Here is a 21,743-nt window from a genome sequence, read left to right as displayed (position 1 = left end):
TCAGGAGACCCGGAATTCGCGTTATCCAGAAGCTGGGTCGAAATGTAGGAGTGCGGCGGAGGTGGAGAGGGGAGCGAGCATCGTCGGAGTAAACACTGCGCGGAAACACCGAATCTCGACTTCCGAGCACGAGCCAATGGCGGACATCAGCCCCCCTCCCCACGTCGCCCCATTTCCAGGCTAAACTCTGCCCTCCCCTTCGCTCCCCCCCTGCGATTTTTACATTTAAAAAGCCGAGAGAGAGAGAAGGCGAGGTGAACGACCCGAAAAGCGAGCTCGGGTCGGCGACCCCGTATTACAGACGCCTATAACTTCGGCTCCCGAAATTCAACGCTAATACTTGGCTCCGCGATATTTGCCATTCTAAACACTTTATACACCGTTGCATTTTTTTGTCCAACTCTCTCTCAGTCTCAGTCTGTTCGGCGTTATCGGAACAGAGCATTCACCGACTTGTTTTTTTTTTTTTAACGAAACACTTCCTCTGGGTGGCGATTCCGAGTATGGGTCCCCCCCCCTCTTACGCGTTTTCCCACCCTTATCCTCTGGATCTTTTTTTTACCCATATGCCCAGTGAGCCACTGACCCAAAGGGGACGAGATTTTTTTGGGTACTTTTTTTTTGCGCTTCTTCTGTGTTGGGAAGACCCCTCCGGTTCCCATCGGCCCTATTCCGAGACAATTTTTTTTATCCTCTCTCTTTCTGTGGGATAAATATTTTTGGCAGGGTGCGACGGACGAAGGGACCCCCGGGATGGTACTATTCTTTTCTTATATCGGTATTTTTAGAGGTTTTTTTTTTCAAAAAATATTGCTCGGAAAACCGTGGAATTTGGCGAACTTAACCTTGCACGCTCGAGATATTTTATGACGTGTCGGGTTACCGGGTGCTGTCGGTTACAAGTGCAGTGTGTCAACCGTCGAGTTGGTAGGGCAGGGGGGGGGGGTAGAAACACGTTCGTGTATAGCATCCTCGCGCGTCGACTCGACAATATTAGTTTAATGAAAATGGTTAGATTTATATTTGGACTGATAACGTAAACTAACCCAATTTCAACAATTCTCCTTCCTGCGCGAATATTTGTTGACACTATGACGACACTGGCCACCAACGCGTGCCTTACAACTACGAGAGACGGGCAGAGTCATCTAATATCAATATTATTCCATAGTGGTGATACTCTCAATATGTCCACCTCGGGGACAAGTAGAAGGCTCTCCGGAGACATACGGAAGAAAAACATCAGGGACATCCAAATACGGAGGCACGCTGGCATGGGCTTTCTTCTAACCGACCCATATACCAATAAGACACGAAATCTTAACGAGAATGGCAGAGCCGCGGTTATCCCGAGAATGTGGAGGCCCAGTTAAATCGATCATTTCGAGTCAATTGAGAATGAGTTAGCAAAATTTCGGAGTGACGTTAATAACATTTTATCATCGTTATTTCGCGATCGAGTTAATATCCGCTTGAAAATTAAGGACATTGCGTGCGAAATTCCATTTGTAATGTATTTTATTTTTCAGCCGGGCTAATACTCAAGGCACTACCTTAGGCCCAAGTCAGCTAGCGACTTTTAATGACTTTAAACCAGGTGGCCGGGTTACAACGCGTAGGAGGTTGCTGGTAAGCCACGCGAGCCAACAGCTCTCTACTTTACTTGTATGGACGGGGGAGGAATCAGGGGAAAAATTCGGGGGAAAACCCTTTTAAGCAGCGGGGAGAGAACTTACAATCTCAACGCGGAAGGATTGGTTCCGAGTTTTCACCCAGTGCCACAAACCGCGATCCAACTCGGCTCTTCACGTTGCGAGATGAAAGTGCTAGCCACTACACCACACGGAGTATTTGACTAACTTAGGTTTCCAGTCAATAAAGACAACAGTAAGTAAGCGAGGCTCAACTCACCATGAGTGTCTGTCTGAGAGTTAGATCCGGGAAGAAGATGTCCTGTTGAAGGACGTAGCATATTCTTCTGCGTAGTGGTTTGCTGATGTATTCGCCGTTGAGGGTGATGGAACCGTGCGACGTCTTCAATCGTCCACCCAGGGCGTTGAGGAGGGTGGTTTTTCCGGAACCTGGCCGATGGACAGAACGACGAGAGGACAAGGAGGAGAAGTGAGCGCTCCACACCAAGACGAGTCATTTCGTTTATAAGCGGATCGAAGAAAAGGGTGGAAAAAGAAACAAAGTAGACGAGAGGAACACCAGTTAGATCAACGATAGTTTATCATAGACACACTCGCCACCTCGCGTCAGATAATGCTCTCGTCTAAAGACTGTCTCCGATAAGAGGTCGAACACTTTTAAAGATTATTTTATATTCTTTCGTAAAGTGGGATTTAAGCCTATCCAGTCAAGTGCCCGACGAGTTATTCCGCGCAGATAATAGTTTCCTACACTAATTGACTACGCGACAGATATTGAACCACCGCTGATATAAACTTGATATTCAAAGGTTCCCTGTTCAATGACGTCTAACATTCAATTCGAAATTGGTCATCAAAAAATTCCCTTACCAAAATTTTCTATAGACTTTCTATATAAAATTTTATAGAAATCTTAAAAGGTTGAAGGTTTTCTATATTCTATAATGCGCTATTAAATATTTCTATTAAAAGGGTCTAAATTGATCTGGAATTTCATAGATTCTATAGAAAATTGATCCGAAATGCCGTAGATTCTATTGAAAATTGACGCAAAACGCCATAGATTCTATAGAAAATTGCAATTCTATAAAACAATTATCAGAAATTCTACAGATTCTATACAAAAATTTATCCGTAATTCTATAGATTATCTTAAAACTTTATCATGAATTCTATAGAGTTTATAGAAAATTGATCCAGAATTCTACATATTCTATTGAAAATGGTTCCGGAGTCATTACATTTTATGTTTTCTATAAAAATGTTTTGTAAGGGTAATTCTTAGATTCCACCATAAATATATATCAATTTGAAGTCTAAATCGTATAAAGGTGGGCAATGGAACAATGACTAACCACTTGGTCCCATGACGGCCAGTACTTCTCCGGGCATAACGAAGCCACTGACATCGTGAAGGACAGGTTTGCCGCCGCAGCAGACATTCAGATCGCGAAAAACCAGGTCCAACGGACGATGTCTGGCTGGGTTGTTATTCGCCAGATTCCCGGCTGAACCGTTCGCCCTAAAACGAGATTAAAAAGATACATTTTATTATTTAAATTAACGAAATTAATATCAAAAGGAACGCGAATGAAGCGCCCAAAACGGATAAAGCTAGAAATAAGTCCCAAAATTGAAATTATAGTATCAAAGCCGAAAAATTATCGAACTTTCAAGAAAATTATAGTACACAAGTACGGCCAACTTTGATTACTCGCTATAGCGTGGTAGCACTTTATCATAGTTGGCCGTTACTAACATATTTAGTTTTCGTTAGGCTAAAACACGCTTGATTAGTCAAGTCGGCCGTATTTTCGAGTACAAACCAAACACACCAAGGAGTATAATATTTCAATTCTTAGCCTACTAGGAGTAACATAAGAAACTGGAAACGCGGTTCTTATGTTAACAGAAAGGAACTTTCTAAAATTTCTTAAATTATCGCGCAAATATCGGAAATATAGTAAAATTATCGCAAAAAGCGTAATTTAGTACGCGATTGAAATTATAGTACGGAAAAATTCGAAATGTACTATAATTATAGTACGGTTGGCAACGCTGCTTCCTTGGTAATATTTCCAATAAAATAGTTCATAGATTGTCCGTTTTGGGGTTGAAGTAGCCTTTGATCAAGGCCGTAGAATATAACGCCGCTGAGTGGCGCTACACGATCGTCTGCCGTGTCGCCATCTATAGCAGAAATTGTGATCATTGTTTTTCTTTACTCAGTTAATTTAACGTCCATAAAGATTCGATATTAATTAAGAACCACATATTGGAAGCACTTAATCAAATTATAGCTTGCCCTTCAGTCGGTCAATATTTTAAAGGGTCAGACTATCTTAATTAAACGAGAATACTTTGCTAATGAACTGCCGAATTTAGACACCTAAATTCAAACGAAAAACTACCGTTTTCAATATATTAAGTAGACAATTAATTCAAAATTTAACGACGTCCACTGCTAATCATTATAGAAACGTTAATTTTATTTTTATCAATGTTTTTCAAGGTTTCAAAAAAGTTAAGACAATTGGGTCTCATGACCACGCTCCCCCTAGTGCTATTTAACGGGACGACATTATAAAAATTGCGTAATCGAAATTTTGGCGACTTTTATATACAAGTAGAGCGTTCACCCTTTTGGCACTTTGACAAAAATTTCGAAAAAAAGGAGAAAAAATGATTCTCCGTACGCCGAGGACTGGAATAACTGAGAATAATATCGCTTTCAATGTATTCGTCGTCAGAGATTGATTACGAAGCGAATATTCGCTTCTTCTAGCCTAGTCACGCAACTCTTTTTTATTTAAATCTTACCATTAACAATATATTTCACTGGCATTCGTATAAGTTTAAGACGCTAACAAGGTTGCCACAAAATTTTTAGATTCAAATTCCCTGACTATTCCCTGACCATTTTAAGAAATTTTCCCAGACTTTTTGAGAAAAAAAATTTATATTTTACTTTTATTAGATGTTAATAAATTTAAACGGACTTATATTTCAGTAAAAAAGTTATTGAAAAAATTAGCCAATCTTGCAAGGAAATAAATGATAATCATAGAATTTGTCATAGATCTAGAGTAAAATTACCTTCAAATAGTGTCAAGATAAAGTTAAATTCCCTGACTTTTTGCAGGTTCTTAAAATTCCCTGAACTTTAAGGGCAATTTTTAAATTCCCTGACTTTTCCCCGATTTCCCTGGCTAGAGAGCGCTTTGAATGCGGTTTGATCGGTTAGTTTATACAATAAACCTAGAATTAATTTAATGAAATTATTAAGAATATCTGGGAATTTAAGAATAATCAGAGTGACATACATTCGAATAACTTAGGATTTAACCAAGAACTAATTGATTTAAAGTGCCACACCAGCGTTTCAAAAATTCGGCCCGGATTTAGCACGTGGCAGCAAATAATAGCAATCCTATTCTGGAAATTAGCGCGTGAAACGGGTCAAATTCAAACTCCGGTGTAGCCCTTAAACGAAAAAACTTCCCTCTAAAAAAACTTGGTCGACGTAAATGTATTCTTTGCCTTAACTATATTTTTAAACGTCAATTTCTGAAATGGGTAAAATACGACGAAACTGGCTGAGAAAAAAGGAAAGAGCAAAATAAAACTTATAATGTCGTTAACCTGACCTAATAATTGTCTTGACTGTTCAATCAAAGGCGGGGAGAGGGTTAAGACTACGTCAGTTAACTCGATATTGGCGGCCCGATGTCAAGAGAATTGGTCGTAACACTTTAGTCACTAAGGGGAACGGAGATACTTTCTCTGCCGTAAGATCAATCCTTGTTGCGAAGATTTTTCTTTCCCTGTTCCAGGAGAACTTTCTCTTTCTCCGGGACTGAAGCCAGGAGACATCCCCCAAGATTAAAGACTAGAGGGTGGTTGGGGCGGCGCACCAAAATCGGTTACTGTCGCCCCCCTCTTCGTTTCTACTCGGAGATAGCCAAAAGTCATTTTTCAACCAGAATGGCATTTTAAATTGTATATAAAAATATGGGTCGAACAGGATTTAAAGAACCAGAAATTTATATACTTTTTTTGTTGTTGTAAAGGGTTAATATTATAAACGAACGCCCCAAGCAGACGAAAAACGCCCTATCCACGAGACAAATATTTTACCTTATTATCATTTAAATTAATTTTAAACGTTTAAACTAGATTTGTGATTAATTTTACACGATTTAGTGTGGTCCATTTCCTGATTTGGGACGTCGTTGGTCCCGCGTTATACTCAATTTCGCGATAAATCGCCAATAAGAATATCTTTAGTTTAAGGTTATCTAAAGTGCCTCGTCGTCGGTGCCACTTTACCCCGTATATTCGTAAAACTAACGAGACCAATTGGCTCGAATAGAACACGTTGTCTCGTTAACTTTATACTCTCGTCTGTCGGTCATCAAATAAAACCATTCCCAGACAAACTGAGACAACAGTTGCGGAATAAATTCCTACATTACGAGAGATAAGTTAATTCATTTGCATATTAAAGGCTATTTCATACAATGATATACACTATGGTTAAGCCTAATCTTTGGAAACGGGAGACAACGTAAACAAACCGACTCAAGTTAGGAATACTTCTGGACTTTGCAACCGCAAACGCGGATAACGCAGAAGATTACCCATTAACACCAATACAATTGTTGAAAGAAATTTTAACAAAACGTATTTAGAAGTTGGAATTGAATTTCAATTTAAAAGTGCTACCGAACTCGCGACGGTAATATCCCTAGCGGCTTAGAGACATATACACTAAAAAATTTACGAACTTATATATATCGTAAAAGGGGAACGTTATTTTAATGAAACCTTCAAACAAAGTATACAAAAAAATGTGCAAAAAGCGATTTCTCGCTGTAAGTTATAATTACGTGGATATGGCAGAAACCAAGAAGCAGGGGGGGGGGGGGTGGGGCAGGTTCCGTTTCTGCTTAAGAAAGGAACTCAAGGCCAAAGGACGACGCATTTTTCAGACGAAGTACCACGTTGAGGGCACGGGCTTATGCAAATGAGCCACGATTACCGCTTAAACGCCTCCCTACTCTTGTTTTTCAAGGTACAGCAAGAAAGGTACCTATCGAATTATTTGACGAGGGAAGACTGGGAAGGGAGGAGGGGAATATGGAAAATAATAAAACAAAGGACGCGTATAATTTTTCAAGGTGTCGTTCACTTTTTTAATCTTATTTTTCTTTTATGGAAAAGGCTTAACGATTGTTCCAAGGTGACGTTATAAGGGGGGTATATCATTTTCCTGGCCGTCCGTGTTGAAATATTTCGGAGTGACGGAAATACAAAAGAAATATTGTAGCCTACTAAGAATAATGTATTTGCGTTTGCATTGTCACTGAAGAAGAGCTTACAAATCCCCCGTGGTGTTTAGTTTAGTCCAGCACTTGACGTTCGTGAGTCCTACGTCACTTTGGACATTTCGTGTTTAATCTACTGCTATTTACATAAACTGAAGAGAAAAGTCCGATATTTATTTATTTTTTAATGGGTACTGTTGCATTCACGAAGTACGTAAAATAGTTTAGACTACACTACGCTTTAAATAAAATCTGCACTCGTTAAATTGAAACGGTGATATAAATTCTGATTTACCCAAGCGCGATATCGCTTTACATATATCGTGTAAATCAACGTAGTAAAGTGGAACCCTCGACGCTATTTGAATAATGTGTTAATTCAATTAGAACGAAAACAGCTGATAAATACAAAGTACAGTGAGCGTTAAATGGGTGGAGTAAGGAGTTCACCATTAAAAAAGGTATTTGCTGGTATCCAAAGTATTTCATATACATAGTCGAAACGCCCATATATAGGAAACCCACACAGAACAGCGGCATTGTATTTTTGGCTGCCGTTTCAATCTACCCAGCAGGGTGTGTCGATGTGTTCGCGAGGTAACTATTCTTATTATCCGCCCAGTCTAGACGACACTACGAGAGGGGTTCGGAACCTTTTTTTTCCCAATGCCAAATTACGAAAGATTTCACTACGGCGTTATAATTATAACTAAGTAATAATTACTTTCGTACACAAATAGATCTGTTATTTTTAAAGGCGCATTTACTTCAGTTCGTTTGCTTTTATTTATTTGCCGTTTGTACGTCGTCAATAAACAATATAAATTGCAAAATAGGGTACATTTATTATGATATATTATATAGTGTCGTGAGTTACGAGACAACGTAATCGCGAGTTCTACGTCTCTTAAAAACCCCAAATTTAAAAATACCGATCATAACTTTTTTAATTAGTCGTTTCTTTATTAAGTTAAACAAAACTAAAACGAGTTTTGTCTTTCTATTATAAGCTACATTACAGCTCGTCGTGAGACCACTGTACACTAGAACACCAACTACCAACCACAATTAAAGATACGAAGGTAATTAATACAGGTATACGAAATGCGTATAAAAAATCATTTACCCGTACGTTTAGGCCTACTTTCGTGCGACATTATTAAAAATAATATATAACACAAAATGTATATATATATATATATATATATATATATATATATATATATATATATATATATATATATATATATAATATATCTGAAACTAACCGGATTTCTAGGTTTTTGGATAAAAAAAACAAAAAGAAACAAGTTCTACTCGTTTTTATAAAAAATAAAAAATAATCTGGAATTTTTAAGAAGAGTAAGATTTATCCTTAAAACTGAACACTTTTCCCCGTCCATCTCGAGACTTGAGAAAACTATTTTATCCATATATATATATTCTTTAGGTTAGGTTTACTTAAAATTTTCAAACCGTGAAATTTACACCGATAGAATTTGAACCAAACGTCTTTTTAATCAATTTTTTTTTTCAAAATACGAATTTCATGTTTGAGTTTTGAACGATAAGACTAACTATTAACTACACAGAGTAGTTTTTTTTTAAACGTAGAATTCATTTAACTCAAATCCATCTACACCAGTGATAAAGCGTTACGTCCACAAGGAGGGTATTTTATTTCACAATTACGAAGATAGTTGGTAAAGTTGAACCCACGATAAAAGATTAAACTGGCGTGTTTTTTTTATTAGTTCAATGCCACTTTTTTCATTAAACTTTAAAAGAGTATTTTAGCCATTTTGGAATAACTTGTGATAAGTAATTTTACGTGCACTTAATACAAAATTTAAAGCCGCGGAAGATTCAAACTGCTTAATGCAACCCAATCATAAGCTGTGGTGTCGTCCGTAATCCTTTACAGATATCGCGTGTTCTACTTTAGTAGATTCCTGAAAAGTATTTCAACCGCGATTTACCAAACGCGAAAATCCGCGATCAGAGGCGGCCTGACTGGGCAGGTGGGCCAAGCCTCTAAGCTACTATGTCCACCCGAATAAAACGTCACGTGCAGTTAGTGCCTTAGTCTACGGTACTTTACAAATAAATTAGAATTCTCATCACGTTATTAAAGCCAGACTTGTTATTTGCATAATGGTTTTCGCAAAACGTTAAAGAATGAAACGAAAAAATCCGCGTAAACATCCAACGAAATAATTCATAAAATACAACGCCCATAGATTAATTTAACTACAATCAAAATTCCTCCCGCTATAACAATCGTCTAAAATAAATAAAATATAAAATAGTCTATAAAATTGAAAAATCTGTTAAAAAAATTAATGATAAAATACAATTCGTTAAACGTTATGATTTTTACTATAGGAGGAACCAAAAGAAAAAGCGATTAATTCAAAGTTGTGGGGGGAGTAAAGTCTGCGCTGTCCGATAGCTTAATATCGCGAATGTATACGTTGAGAGGGGGGATAGAGGGGGGAGTCGATTACTTGGCTATAAAAAGGCAATAAAAAGTGGCTTTGAAAAGTGGAAACCTGTTTTTGGATGGAGCGGCGCAGGTACACAAATTTGTCTCTATACTGGGTATCTAGGTATGGAGCGAAATCTCTCAACCATTCTACAAATACATATACCCTCATACCTATAAGCCCACATTTTTTTTATACGATGGCGCACGGTGACGGAGGGATAAAAAATAGCCATTTTAATTCGGGTTTCACGGTAAGCTATGTACGATTGGGTTTGACAGCGTTTGAACACCTGTCTCCCCCTCGAATGCTCACCGAAAAGTGGAGTCATTTTTTAAAGTCGGGTGCAGCCGAATTCCGACGATAACAAATGTTTAAATGTAATAATTGCGAGTTTGCAAAGTTTGGGTTAAGTTATCTAACGTCAGTAAGGTGAGAGGTTTATTTAAGTTGGAGGTTGTATTTCAGACGATAAAGTTATCTTTGTGCTAATGTAAACATTTACGCACGGTTATCGGCTGTAAATTTTAATTAAAGCCAAGCTATATATTATATACATATATATTTATACATTCCGTTGGCTGTTAGAAGGTAGGCTATTCCGCTGGAGTAGCGGAGGGAGGCTTTATTCCGTGGGAGTTATCTGTTTTGGGGCAGGCTATATTCCGTTGGGAGTTATCTGTTTTGGGGCAGGCTATATTTCGTTGGAGTTATCTGTTTTGGGGCAGGCGAAAATTCCGTTGGAGTTATCTGTTTTGGGGCAGGCGAAAATTCCGTTGGAGTTATCTGTTTTGGGGCAGGCGAAAATTCCGTTGGAGTTATCTGTTTTGGGGCAGGCGAAAATTCCGTTGGAGTTATCTGTTTTGGGGCAGGCTATATTCCGTTGGAGTTATCTGTTTTGGGGCAGGCTATATTCCGTTGGAGTTATCTGTAGCGGAGAGGCTATATTCCGTTGGCGTTATCTGTTATGGGGCAGGCTATATTCCGTTGGAGTTATCTAGCGGAGGGAGGCTATATTCCGTTGGAGATATCTAGCGGAGGGAGGCTATATTCCGTTGGAGATATCTAGCGGAGGGAGGCTATATTCCGTTGGAGTTATCTAGCAGATGGAGGCTATATTCCGTTGGAGTTACCTAGCGGAGGGAGGCTATATTCCGTTCGAGTTCTCTTTTGGGGCAGGCTATATTCCGTTGGAGTTATCTGTAGCGGAGGCTATATTCCGTTGGAGTTATCTGTAGCGGAGGCTATATTCCGTTGGAGTTATCTGTAGCGGAGACAGGCTATATTCCGTTGGAGTTATCTGTAGCGGAGACAGGCTTATATTCCGTTGGAGTTATCTGTAGCGGAGACAGGCTATATTCCACGGTAGGGGAGAGCTCCAATCCGTTGGAGTTATCTGTAGCGGAGACAGGCCATATTCCACGGTAGGGGAGGGCTCCAATCCGTTGGTATTAGATGTAGCGAGGCCGCAATTCAATTGGTGTAGGCTGTAGCGGGTGAGCTCCAATCCGTTGGCATTAGCGGTAAAAGGGAGATGTATATATTACTACTAAAACTATAGCCTGATTTCCACGACAAATTAAATTTTAAAAATGGTTCCTTGTACGTGGTCGTATATTATTTGAAACCGACTTTCGAAAACGAGATATATCGGAGATTTAACAAATGACGAGCACGAAACGAGCCAGAATCAGAGTTCGGGGAAAGGCGCTCTCTCTCTCTCTCTCTCTCTTGTTAAACGAAAGAGAAAGTTTAAGTGTCCTAGATCCCAAAATCGAAATAAAAAATAAAGCGGTGAAAAACAGCGTGAAACACTAAGTTACCCAATCAGGGAAAAAAATGAAATTCAGGTTATATAGCGTAATCCTTAACTATATACGTATAAAAGAAAAAAACATATATTCCCCGTTAAATCTTGGTAAACATATTTTCCAACCCGTAGAACACGAAGTTATAAAGATGTACGATACTTTTTGAAATAATGTATTTTCATCCGTTTAAAAGAATACATTGTTACCATTTCTGTACCGAAAATGATACAATGTTTTAGAATTCGATTTATAGTTTAATAATTAAATACGATTTAGTTCGTAATTCAACGATGTGAAAGTGGTAAAAACTATACGTATTATTTCGTCATTTAGTTCCTTTACCGCGCGCCAGAGGGCTCGATAATTCCCTCCTCCCTCCCCCCGCCGGCGTTTTCAGCGACAAAATTGGAACGCAGCCAATTTTAAAATGGCGGAATTGAAAAAAAATTGGCAGCCAAGTCCGCTATATAGCTGTAATTTAAAGCAATTTAAATACTTAAAGATACGTTTTACATAACCGTAGACGTAGCGATTGGGACAATGTATAATTTAAGCACGTTGTTTCGACTTAAGAATCCTGTTACTTACCGTATTTAAGCGTAGAGAGGGTAATGCTACAAAACAAATTAAATGCTAATGTATTATAAATAAAATGACAAACAAAAAACTACGGTAACTATCCTAACTTGCCTCGGGGAAATTCAAACTTCTGCGCGTCCGCCGGAGCATCGTTAAATGCAAACTATCCATTATTTATTAATGAATTTAACCGATACTTTTAAGTTCTACGTGCTTATTTCCCTTCATGAAATTCTCTAGGTTTTTTTTTATTTATGCGCTTTCTTGTGACGATAAAGAAATAAATTGTCCGCCATAGCCGTGCTACAACTACTAAAGCGGAATTTCGCCCTTTGCAAACGCGAAAATAAAGCCCAATTTTGGGAAATAAGTAGGCGTTCGGAATCATAGATGTCGCTTTATAATTCTTCGACACTGAAATGTTAGACTTTCTAGCGACACCGCGATGCGGGGGATGTTCGAGTTGGTCTTTGGAAGTTCCGAACTTTAAATTTAGTTTTTTTGGGGGAGGGGGGGGATTAATCTGGGTAAATGGAAATAGAAGAAAGATATTTTCTTTACCTGTGTTTCGGATGAATAGCGGGCCTCATACGAGCCATTTCGGTCTGCTCTAGAAAATGAGCCACTTCCAAGCTATAGCTCAGTGGTAACATTTTACGTAAAGGGTTGTCCTATCGGAGAGCGCCTTCCAAAATACGCACTCCCACCTTCGAATAAGCTTCCTTATCGCGGAGAACGCGACGAAAAAATATCACCACAATTGCACCAATTATCTCAAAAAGTCACCGTCGAGAAGTGAGCGAAACTTAACGCGCGATTTTGTTAAAGAAAACCAAACGAATAAAACGTCCGTTTTACTACGAACGTAGCCATAAATCTAAACGAACGATTTTGAAAACTTTGTAGCAACTTTTGCCATTAGAAGAGATTCCAGGCGTAGAGAGTGAAATTGAGAGTGTGCCGAGAGACGCGAAACTGCTCGCGCCGGCGTACTGCCGTAATACGCGCGGATGGCGAAGAGGACGCGAAACTTTTTCCAACGGAGCTGGTCCGACACTTTTGCGGCTCTCTCTCTCTCTCCTCGAGGAGAAAAAAGAGAAGCTATGACGTGACGCGCTGATCTCCGGCAGAGCTTGAAGCCGAGTTTCACTCAACCAGCGAATACCGCGAAAGGCAGGAATACGACGTCGCCCGCGCCTCTGCTGGAGCGACGCTAGCGCCGTTGCGGACGGAATCGGAAACAAACGCGCGCGCGCTCGAGGAGAGGGGGGAGTCACGAATAGGGAAAAACTGACTGCAGGGGTATCTAGTCGCGTCGAAAATAACTACGGGCGTCGGTGATAGCTTTTCACCGCGTTGTTGAATGCCATCTTACTGTCATATAATCCGAACCGTCTATAAATTAATGATAGCTTGGGTACATTTTTGGCAGGTTAGACTCTTATCTGGTATCTCAATATTTGGAAAGATTCTTCCATCGCTTATGAAGAGACGAGTTTGGTAGCTTCAACTTCTCCGTTTTAACATTTCTTCGAAGGGATTAAAGTCGTCGGTGAAGTGGGCCTCGCGAAGAGGCCTCGAACGTAATCGCTTTTTTATTTTATTTTAAAACCATTTTAAAAGCTAGTTTTGAAAGACGACCATATCATTAAAATATGTACTTTCGAAATACATCGCATTCAAATTTGAATAATTAATTAAATAACTGCAATTAACGTTTTTTGGTTACGTCATTTATTGAAATTTAATTATATGCTAAGTTTTAAAAATTAACTACTTGCCCAAAAATATACGGATTTAAAAGAAAATTAAACGAATAAAAGTGCAGATGACAGAAAATTTATTCGAAAATACAGAATAATCTAGTGACTTATAATGCCTTTAAATAGGAGGCCCTGTTACAACGCGTAGGAGGGTGGTGGCAAGCCCCGCATGCCACGCTAGCCAACAGCTACCTACACTAACTATTACCGTTAACCGCTACAATATTTAATGGAAAGGGGAAACCCTGGAACTCGGCGGAAAACCCCTTTAACCAGTGGGGGAGAGAACTTGCAAACTCAACGCGGAAGGGTAAAATTTAGTTTTATTTTAAAATAAATGTTGTCTTTTATTTGAAATCAGTACGCAAGTACATAATTGATTAGGATCGTTCCCTAAATCAAATAGGTTGGAATGACGAATTCTAGTTTTATTGAAGTTTTATTATTTTTATCAGTGATTTGCATTCCCTTTTCATTATTAATTTGAACAATTTAAAGTCGTGGGACATTGGCGAGAGAGGTAAGAGAATCTCTGAGAAATGCACTTGCCCCTGCGAGTCGGTTTTCCTTCCTGGGTTCACTGACTGATTTCGCGCATCAATAGACGCGTTAAGCTCGCCCTAGAAGAACGACTAGGGATATCGTGTACGGTAAACAGTCTGTACGTCCTCCACTCGATCCCTCGCCGTTTTCTAGCGCGAAATTAACCCGCGAGACAACTCATAATTGACTGTGAATTCGGCTAATAAATACGCTTAACAGAATGGGTCAACTCGGCTCCGTCGCATTTCTTACGTGGAGGAAAGTAGTCGCTATCAAGCAAAACCGGTAAAACTGATAGCCGCTTGTCGTTCGATAAACCGAAGGCATACTTTTCAAGTTTACCTCAACGTCTTAGCGCATCCTTATCCCGTGAACTTTTCCAAAACAAACTGTTTTTTTTTTGGTAAATATTAGGTTTTCGTGTTAATCGAGAGATTTCGAAATCCGTTTAAGGAGTATTTAGTCCTTACGAATAAAGTAAAAATAAAATGAAACTTAGCGGAACGCGAAAGCAACGAGGCACGAATACGTTTAACACCATTTCTTGGCAGTCGAAGACAATATTTCACCCTCGACTCCTACAATAAGTGACATTCAAAATCATCTCGAGAGTTGGCAATTGGATAAACGTTCTAAACTTAGCCCCAAATCGTTTAGAAACGGAGTCAATGAACATTTAGAGCCCTAGATGGCGCCAGGTGTAAATGTTTGACGAAATAGGTCCGTCAACGCGTTTTAGACCGAGGCTTAGAAGTGTTTTCATTATTTGGAAAAATTGACGGGAATTAGCTTTTTTGAAGATCGCCTTTTGTACGTCAACAACAGGCCGAGCCTTTGTCGCGAGTTTTAGACCATGTAGGGATTATACCGTGATTACGCGTAAGATCATCCAATCTTGTTGATGTAACGAAATGTTCAAGGCCGCATCCCCCGCCACCGTTAACCCTTTCTCTAGCAGACGATCCGCGTGACAGACCGGTCTCTTAAGACATTTTGAAGGTCAAATAATCGAAGCCCCTATTTTTTCGAGTTGGTCTGAGTGCTCGAGAATGCCAACAGTCTATCTTAATTTGAGAAGATGGGAATTATGGCTTGAAACGGCGATGTTGAGGTGGCGTTCGGAATATTCAATTCCAGAGGGAAGCCAATTGAGTCCTCGAGTCAACAACCAACTAAGTTGACGAGTGGGTCGCTGATAACGAAGATTCTTTCGCCTATATCTTTAACATATACGGAAGGATAATTCGATATCTTGGTAGGCTAGCCCGTTTTCCAGGGTCGCTTCGGATAAAAATAAAAAAGTTAGTTAGGCCCTTGATCGTGAAAATGAAACGCCAGAACGTCTTCCAAGGTTCAAGAGTGTCACTCTTTTTTTACAAGGGCAACCACGATTTTAGCCGTTTTAAGCTTACAAATACCATCAGAACCATCTACTGGAGGAGATTTTATTGAATTTATATCTGGTGAAAACCACTAAAAATATATTTAAATAAACAGACCAACGTTTTTTCAATAACCGACCATGTGCAACAATTTTTTTTTCTAAAACCGATCATGTGCAAAAATTTATTTTCGAAAGCCGACCAACGTTTTTTAGAAAACCGATCAATGTTTCTTGAAAAACCGACCATGTCCAACGTTTATTTTCGTAAGCCCACCAACGTTTCTTGGAAAACCAACCATGTCCAACGTTTTTTCGAAAGTCGAGCATTGGTTCCTGGCAAATCGACCAATGTTTTTTTAGAAAACCGATCAACATTTCTTGGAAACCGACCATGTCCAACGTTTTCTTTGAAATCCGATGAACATTTTTTTCGAAAGCCGACCAACAGTTTCCGAATTTTCCAAACTTCCATATCAGTACCAACAGTAAATAGCAAAAACCACATCCGAATATTGTTGAATTCCTAAAAACATAGAATCAATCCCATTTTCGACAAACAACATCGAATAGAAAAAACCCCGTGAAACCTTCTCAGAGGAATAAGTCCTTGGGACTTCGCCCCTGGGGAAAATGGATAATTAGGAAATATGGGCAATCAATACGAGTTGGCTGATCAATCATATCGATTTTGATTGACGAGAAAAAAAAAGAAAGAAAAACAAAACTACGACAATAATATTGGGAAGCCAGCTCGCGTTTTTTCACGAAAGGTCAAGGCCGATATTATACATTGCGCTCCAGTTTAACGCCTTCGCCTTGAACACCGATTCAGCTACACTGTTCAAAAATTATATTTAGATCTTCGGTGGTTCCGCGATACCGCCGCTGGCAGGGAAAAGGGGGATTCAACCAAAGCTTTTTAACGGAGGGAAGGTGTTCTTACTAAAAGGGTTTCGCGTGCTTGATAAGCCAACAGGGATATCTAATTCGATAGATTTGCCATTAAATATTTAACGCAGAGTTTCCGCAGACTTTGTAAAAACTTTATTCGGTTAGGTTAATTTAAAAGAAGGAGATTTTAGCATACCATCTTAAAAGGTAGAAAATATTTAATGCCATTAATTCAGGCGGCCGGATTATAACGCGTAGGAGGGTCGTGGAAAGCCCTTTGTGCCACGTGAGCTAACAGTCAGTGGCGTAGCTAGGGGAACGGCGGGGGCGTTTTGGGGGTTACACCCGATCGTGAAAAAAATAAAAACTTATACAAACTAGAGAAATTCGAAAAACGTTTTTACACGTTTTGACTAGTAAGTAGCACACCATGATATCCGCACCGGGTGCCACCCATTATAGCTACGCCACTGAACATCACCCTACACCTACTATTACCTTTAAATCATCACTGCAAATGCGCTGATTGATACCAAATTCAAACTATCTTCTATAATTCTTGTTCGCAAACGAATTTGAAAATTTCAAAACCTTCCGCGTAACAGCATAAGTAACATAATAATAATAAGTATGACAATTAACGAGATTAACAACCAAACTGATGTTCATAGTTATTGCGTAATCAAGATGTTTTCTCAGCACAGAGCCCTCTAGTGTCTAAAATATACGAGACTTCCGCCAAGCCGAAACATCTGGTTTCCGATAGATAGGCGGAATATTAGGCTAAAATGATTAAAATTAAAAAAGTTATTCCGGGCGCCACGAGCTCATGATTTTTATCAAGCATGATTCGCACGCGGACTTCGAAACAAAGTCAAAGCCCCTCGCGACTCCAAAACGTGCTCTCCGATATTAGGCTTAAATTTTTATCAAAGAGTAGTCTTCCAAAACGGTAAGTCGCGAGTTAAAGTTACAGCTTGAAGAGAGTATCAGTGCCAAAAAAAGGTTCGGGTAGAAAATTAGCATTAAATCAATAGGAAGTGTCATACTTAGTATATTATGTTACTTATGGTAACAGCTATCGCCAACATGGAGGCCAAAATGTTTTCTACGCGCTCTCAGCCAGCGAATTAAATGAGATGATGGGAAAATAAAACTATTTACAAGGTAATCAAAATTTATTAAAACGGAGCTCGCAGTTAGGACGTCACGTCAAAATCGATACAGAGGAGAGAGTTTCGATCGATTGGTGATCCTTTACGCACGAGAATAGGGCGTGATTCCGCCTCGGGCTCACATACATTCCCGGAGGATACGCCTCAATCTATCCACTTTGATGAGATCCAATAGCCTTGGCGCGATGGTTACCAAGTTTCACCACGACTTGTTTTTATGGTAGCGTGAAAGGGGCGCTCGCCAAAGAGGGGCTGCTCGATCAAGCGTGCACGCGCGGTGGGCGAATTCTCACTTCCGAAAAGCCCACCATTTTCCCCGGAAGAGTTACCCTCAATATGCAAAATAGTTCCATTGGAAGTAAAATGTAATAAAAACCCTTTTTTTTACACGTTCGCTTTTCGAAAGAAATTAGAATTGTGTTATTTGCATTTTAAATAAGTGACACTAGTACAAAAAAGCTGCATTTTATAAAGAAATCATTAGAAATGTCTACTTTGTACAAAACAAAATATTTAGACATCTCGTTTACAGAGAAACTACACTTTGATCTTATTCAAACTACAAAGAAATTTATTATCAAATTTCCGGAAAAAAAATTACATTTTATTAAAAAAAAAACTACGACAATAATATTGGGAAGCCAAAACTACACTAAAAATGAAGATTTTTATAAAACTACACTAAAAATGAAGATTTTTATAAAACTACACTAAAAATGAAGATTTTTATAAAACTACACTAAAAATGAAGATTTTTATAAAACTACACTAAAAATGAAGATTTTTATAAAACTACACTAAAAATGAAGATTTTTATAAAACTACACTAAAAATGAAGATTTTATAAAACTACACTAAAAATGAAGATTTTATAAAACTACACTAAAAATGAAGATTTTTATAAAACTACACTAAAAATTTAGATTTTTATAAAACTACACTAAAAATTTAGATTTTTATAAAACTACACTAAAAATTTAGATTTTTATAAAACTACACTAAAAATTTAGATTTTTATAAAACTACACTAAAAATTAAGATTTTTATAAAACTACACTAAAAATTAAGATTTTTATAAAACTACACTAAAAATTTTGATTTTTATAAAACATGTCTCAGAACTACACTAATAATTATCCAACAAAGAAAAAGTAAATCAATTGATGTAACGCTAAATTTTCGGCCCTTTTGGAGAAATATAGCGTTAATTATCGGGACAGGACAAAATACCATAAAATATTTCGATCCATAATAAAAACCAATAAGATTAGTAATTCCTAATTTAAAAAGAAAAATTACAGAATTCTAGATTTATAGAGTCTTGATTCCCGAATAATCACAATCAACCCTATTTTATCGTTAAGTTTTCTACAAAATAGATAACTTTAGGGTCAAATTTCCACTAACCTAAATTTACATAAAAAGCCCTCCCTTAAAAGTTAAAAAATTTGAACTTTTCTTTAACTTTTTCTAAATAAAAACCAAACGTAACCTACATAAATAAGGCGCTGTAAAATAACAGACTCATAAATTCGGAAATCAGGCGTTAAACCTTTATTAGGTAAATTTAACGTGACGTCATTATCTATAATTTAAACCTGGTATAATCGCGTGTAAATAAGCCCTCCTACAATACATCGAAAAAATAATAACAAGACCTACATAATGCGTTCCGTGACTTGTAAAAGCGAGAAGTTTCCAGCGCTCTAATTTCGCGAGCTCAAATTTGGTGCAAAACTCAGTCTTCACCCCCTTTTTAAATTCGCTCCAGCCCCCCCCCCCCCCCCCCTCCGGAACATGCCAGGTCGGTCGTTGAACCTCTGCCTCTAGCTATTTCGTAACTAGGGCTAGCCGCTCGCAGCCGCTGACTGTCAGCGTCTCTCAGATTCTGTCGCTAAGCGATGCCGTATTCAATCCATTCTCTTTTCCTCTCTCAGATAGAAGTACGCCTTCGGAGAGCAGTTGACAGTAAAGACAAAGGGTTTCCAAGTGGCTTTGGATTAGCGCTCTCGAAAACCCGCCCACCAGTACCAGGAAATCGTGTACCATTTACGATATATTAATTTATATTTTTAGTATCAATGACTGGAAGGTTGATGAACAGAGAATTCGTGAACCAAGTGGAAATTCGTCCACGAGTTGGTCAGCTTATGTTGAATGAGAAAATAACGTGGAAATTTAGTACAGATAAAGCTACCCTCAAGGTGGGCTTTTACACCGATATTATCCACCTGGATACACCACCTCTTATGTATAGCTAATTACTGTATTAAATATCAATATTTAAATTTGATGCCTAATTATTTTTTAATAATAATAATAATTAGCTAGGCACCACCTTAGGCCTAAGTCATCAAGCGACTTAAAAAGCCATTAATTCAGGTGGCCGGGTCAGAATGCGTAGGAGGGTGGTGGAAAGCCCTTCATGCCACGCGAGCCAACAGCTCCCTACACTCACTATTACCGTTAACCTCGACAAGTTTTTACAGAAGGGGAAACCGAAAATCTCGAGGGAAAAACCCTTAAACCAGTGGGGAGAGGACTTGCAAACTCAACGCGGAAGGAGTTGTTCCGAGTTTTCACCTATTGCTACAAGCTGAGATTGAACCCGGCTCCTCTTGCTACGAGGCGTAAGTGCTAACCACTTGGTATGGGGTTGAACTGATGATATTGTTAAAAAATTTAATTTATCAGATATCGTAAATAATAGGCCTAAATGGGTAAATTGTTTCTGCGATGAAATGGGGTTGATATTGTAAAAAATAACATTTCTCAGATGTCGTAATTTTACGATAGTTAAGTTGTACCGTGAATTTGGCAAAAAAAAACGATCAACAAACGAATTAATCAAATCATAAATTTGTGAATACAGAAAACTAGTATTAAAAGTTAAATCCTTTACATGTAGACGAGCCAAAATGAGGGTTCAATAGCGGTTATTTCTTAACCTTCCAAGCAGCCCCCCCCCCCCCCCCCCGGGATAATGTTCGGTTGATTAGAATGACAGGCAATTTTGGGTAAAGCTCGCAAAAAGAACATGTTTTTAAAGAAGTTCTCCTTAACAAACGTCAAAACTTTGCCTCGCGATCGTTCGTTTAAAACTTATTAAAGCTTGCTTTCACACTAGGCGGAAAATTGCTCGCGTAAATTCGGACGTCGCCGGAAAATCGCATTCCTTTCCGCTCGACGTTTTCCGTCATATTTTCCGTCCAATGCGAATTCGTCCACCAAATTGCGATCCACTAAATTTTAAGCCGACGTCATTTATTAGGGATTAAACAAGATGGTCGAGCTACCGTTAAAAATTACTTATTTTGAAGAAATTTACCGAATTACTATTACTAAATTAACAACACTATACGCGTGATTTCATAACATTCAAACATTTATTACCGAAAAAAAGGGTTCAAGTTAAAACGACAGACCGATTTTTAAAATGTTTCATTTTTTTCCGGGTCTATTTGGCGAAAACTTTACATTATTTCGGCTCCTTAATTTTCCTACAATGACATTTAAAAGAGACTTAGAAGTCATTAACTTCTGATAGGGTTTAAAAAGTGATTTACACCTACTACGAAAATTTTGTTCAATTTTAAAAAGAATCTGACATAAAATAGAAATAGCATCGTAGTTACTAAAGAAAACAGTGCTACCAGAGGTCTAAATTTTATATTTTTAATGCAGTCAGAAAAAGTGGAACAAAAAACTAATTTTTTTAAAAAATTGGATTTTTTACAAAACAAAACGTTTATCTCCGTTTTTAAATTAAAATTGTTTTTTAATTTATTTTTAAATTAAATAATTTTTTGTTTAATATTCTTATTGCTGTTCGGCATTTTTTTAATGCAAACCCACAAATAAATTTATTAGAATCACGATATTTTCTAAAATAATATGATTAATCGATTGCGCCAAAATAAAATCAAGAAATTAATAAAATTACGATATTCTCTTAAATAATACGATTAATCCATTACGCCAAAATAAAATCAAGAAATTAATAAAATTACGATATTCTCTTAAATAATATTTTTAATCGGTTATGCCAAAATAAATTAATTAAATTACGTTATTCTCTTAAATTATATGATTAATCGATTATCCCAAAATTAATCAATTAATTTACAATATT

At 38.1% G+C, this 21,743-nt stretch overlaps 1 protein-coding gene across 2 annotated transcripts in view; it reads right to left on the bottom strand.

Annotated features, from left to right (window-relative positions):
* Nucleotides 1-21,743, bottom strand: part of E23 (ABC transporter G family member E23) — a 60,513-nt gene that overhangs the window by 21,259 nt on the left and 17,511 nt on the right. The window contains exons 1-3 of one of the 2 annotated variants that reach the window (XM_090160582.1): nucleotides 12,417-12,630; nucleotides 3,008-3,174; nucleotides 1,912-2,081 (exon numbers count right to left, since the gene is read on the bottom strand). In XM_090160582.1, the coding sequence (XP_090016708.1) occupies nucleotides 1,912-2,081; nucleotides 3,008-3,174; nucleotides 12,417-12,508 (429 nt within the window). In that variant the 5' untranslated portion in view covers nucleotides 12,509-12,630. Of the gene's footprint in view, nucleotides 1-1,911; nucleotides 2,082-3,007; nucleotides 3,175-12,416; nucleotides 12,631-21,743 lie in introns of those variants that run through there. The other variant, XM_090160581.1, reaches the window with a different exon arrangement.

The sequence above is a fragment of the Leiobunum rupestre genome, chromosome 10 (assembly GCF_980474605.1).
Source record: "Leiobunum rupestre chromosome 10, qqLeiRupe1.1.hap1, whole genome shotgun sequence".
NCBI classification, from domain to species: Eukaryota; Metazoa; Arthropoda; class Arachnida; order Opiliones; family Sclerosomatidae; genus Leiobunum; species Leiobunum rupestre.
This window is presented reverse-complemented; position numbering and strand designations above follow the sequence as displayed.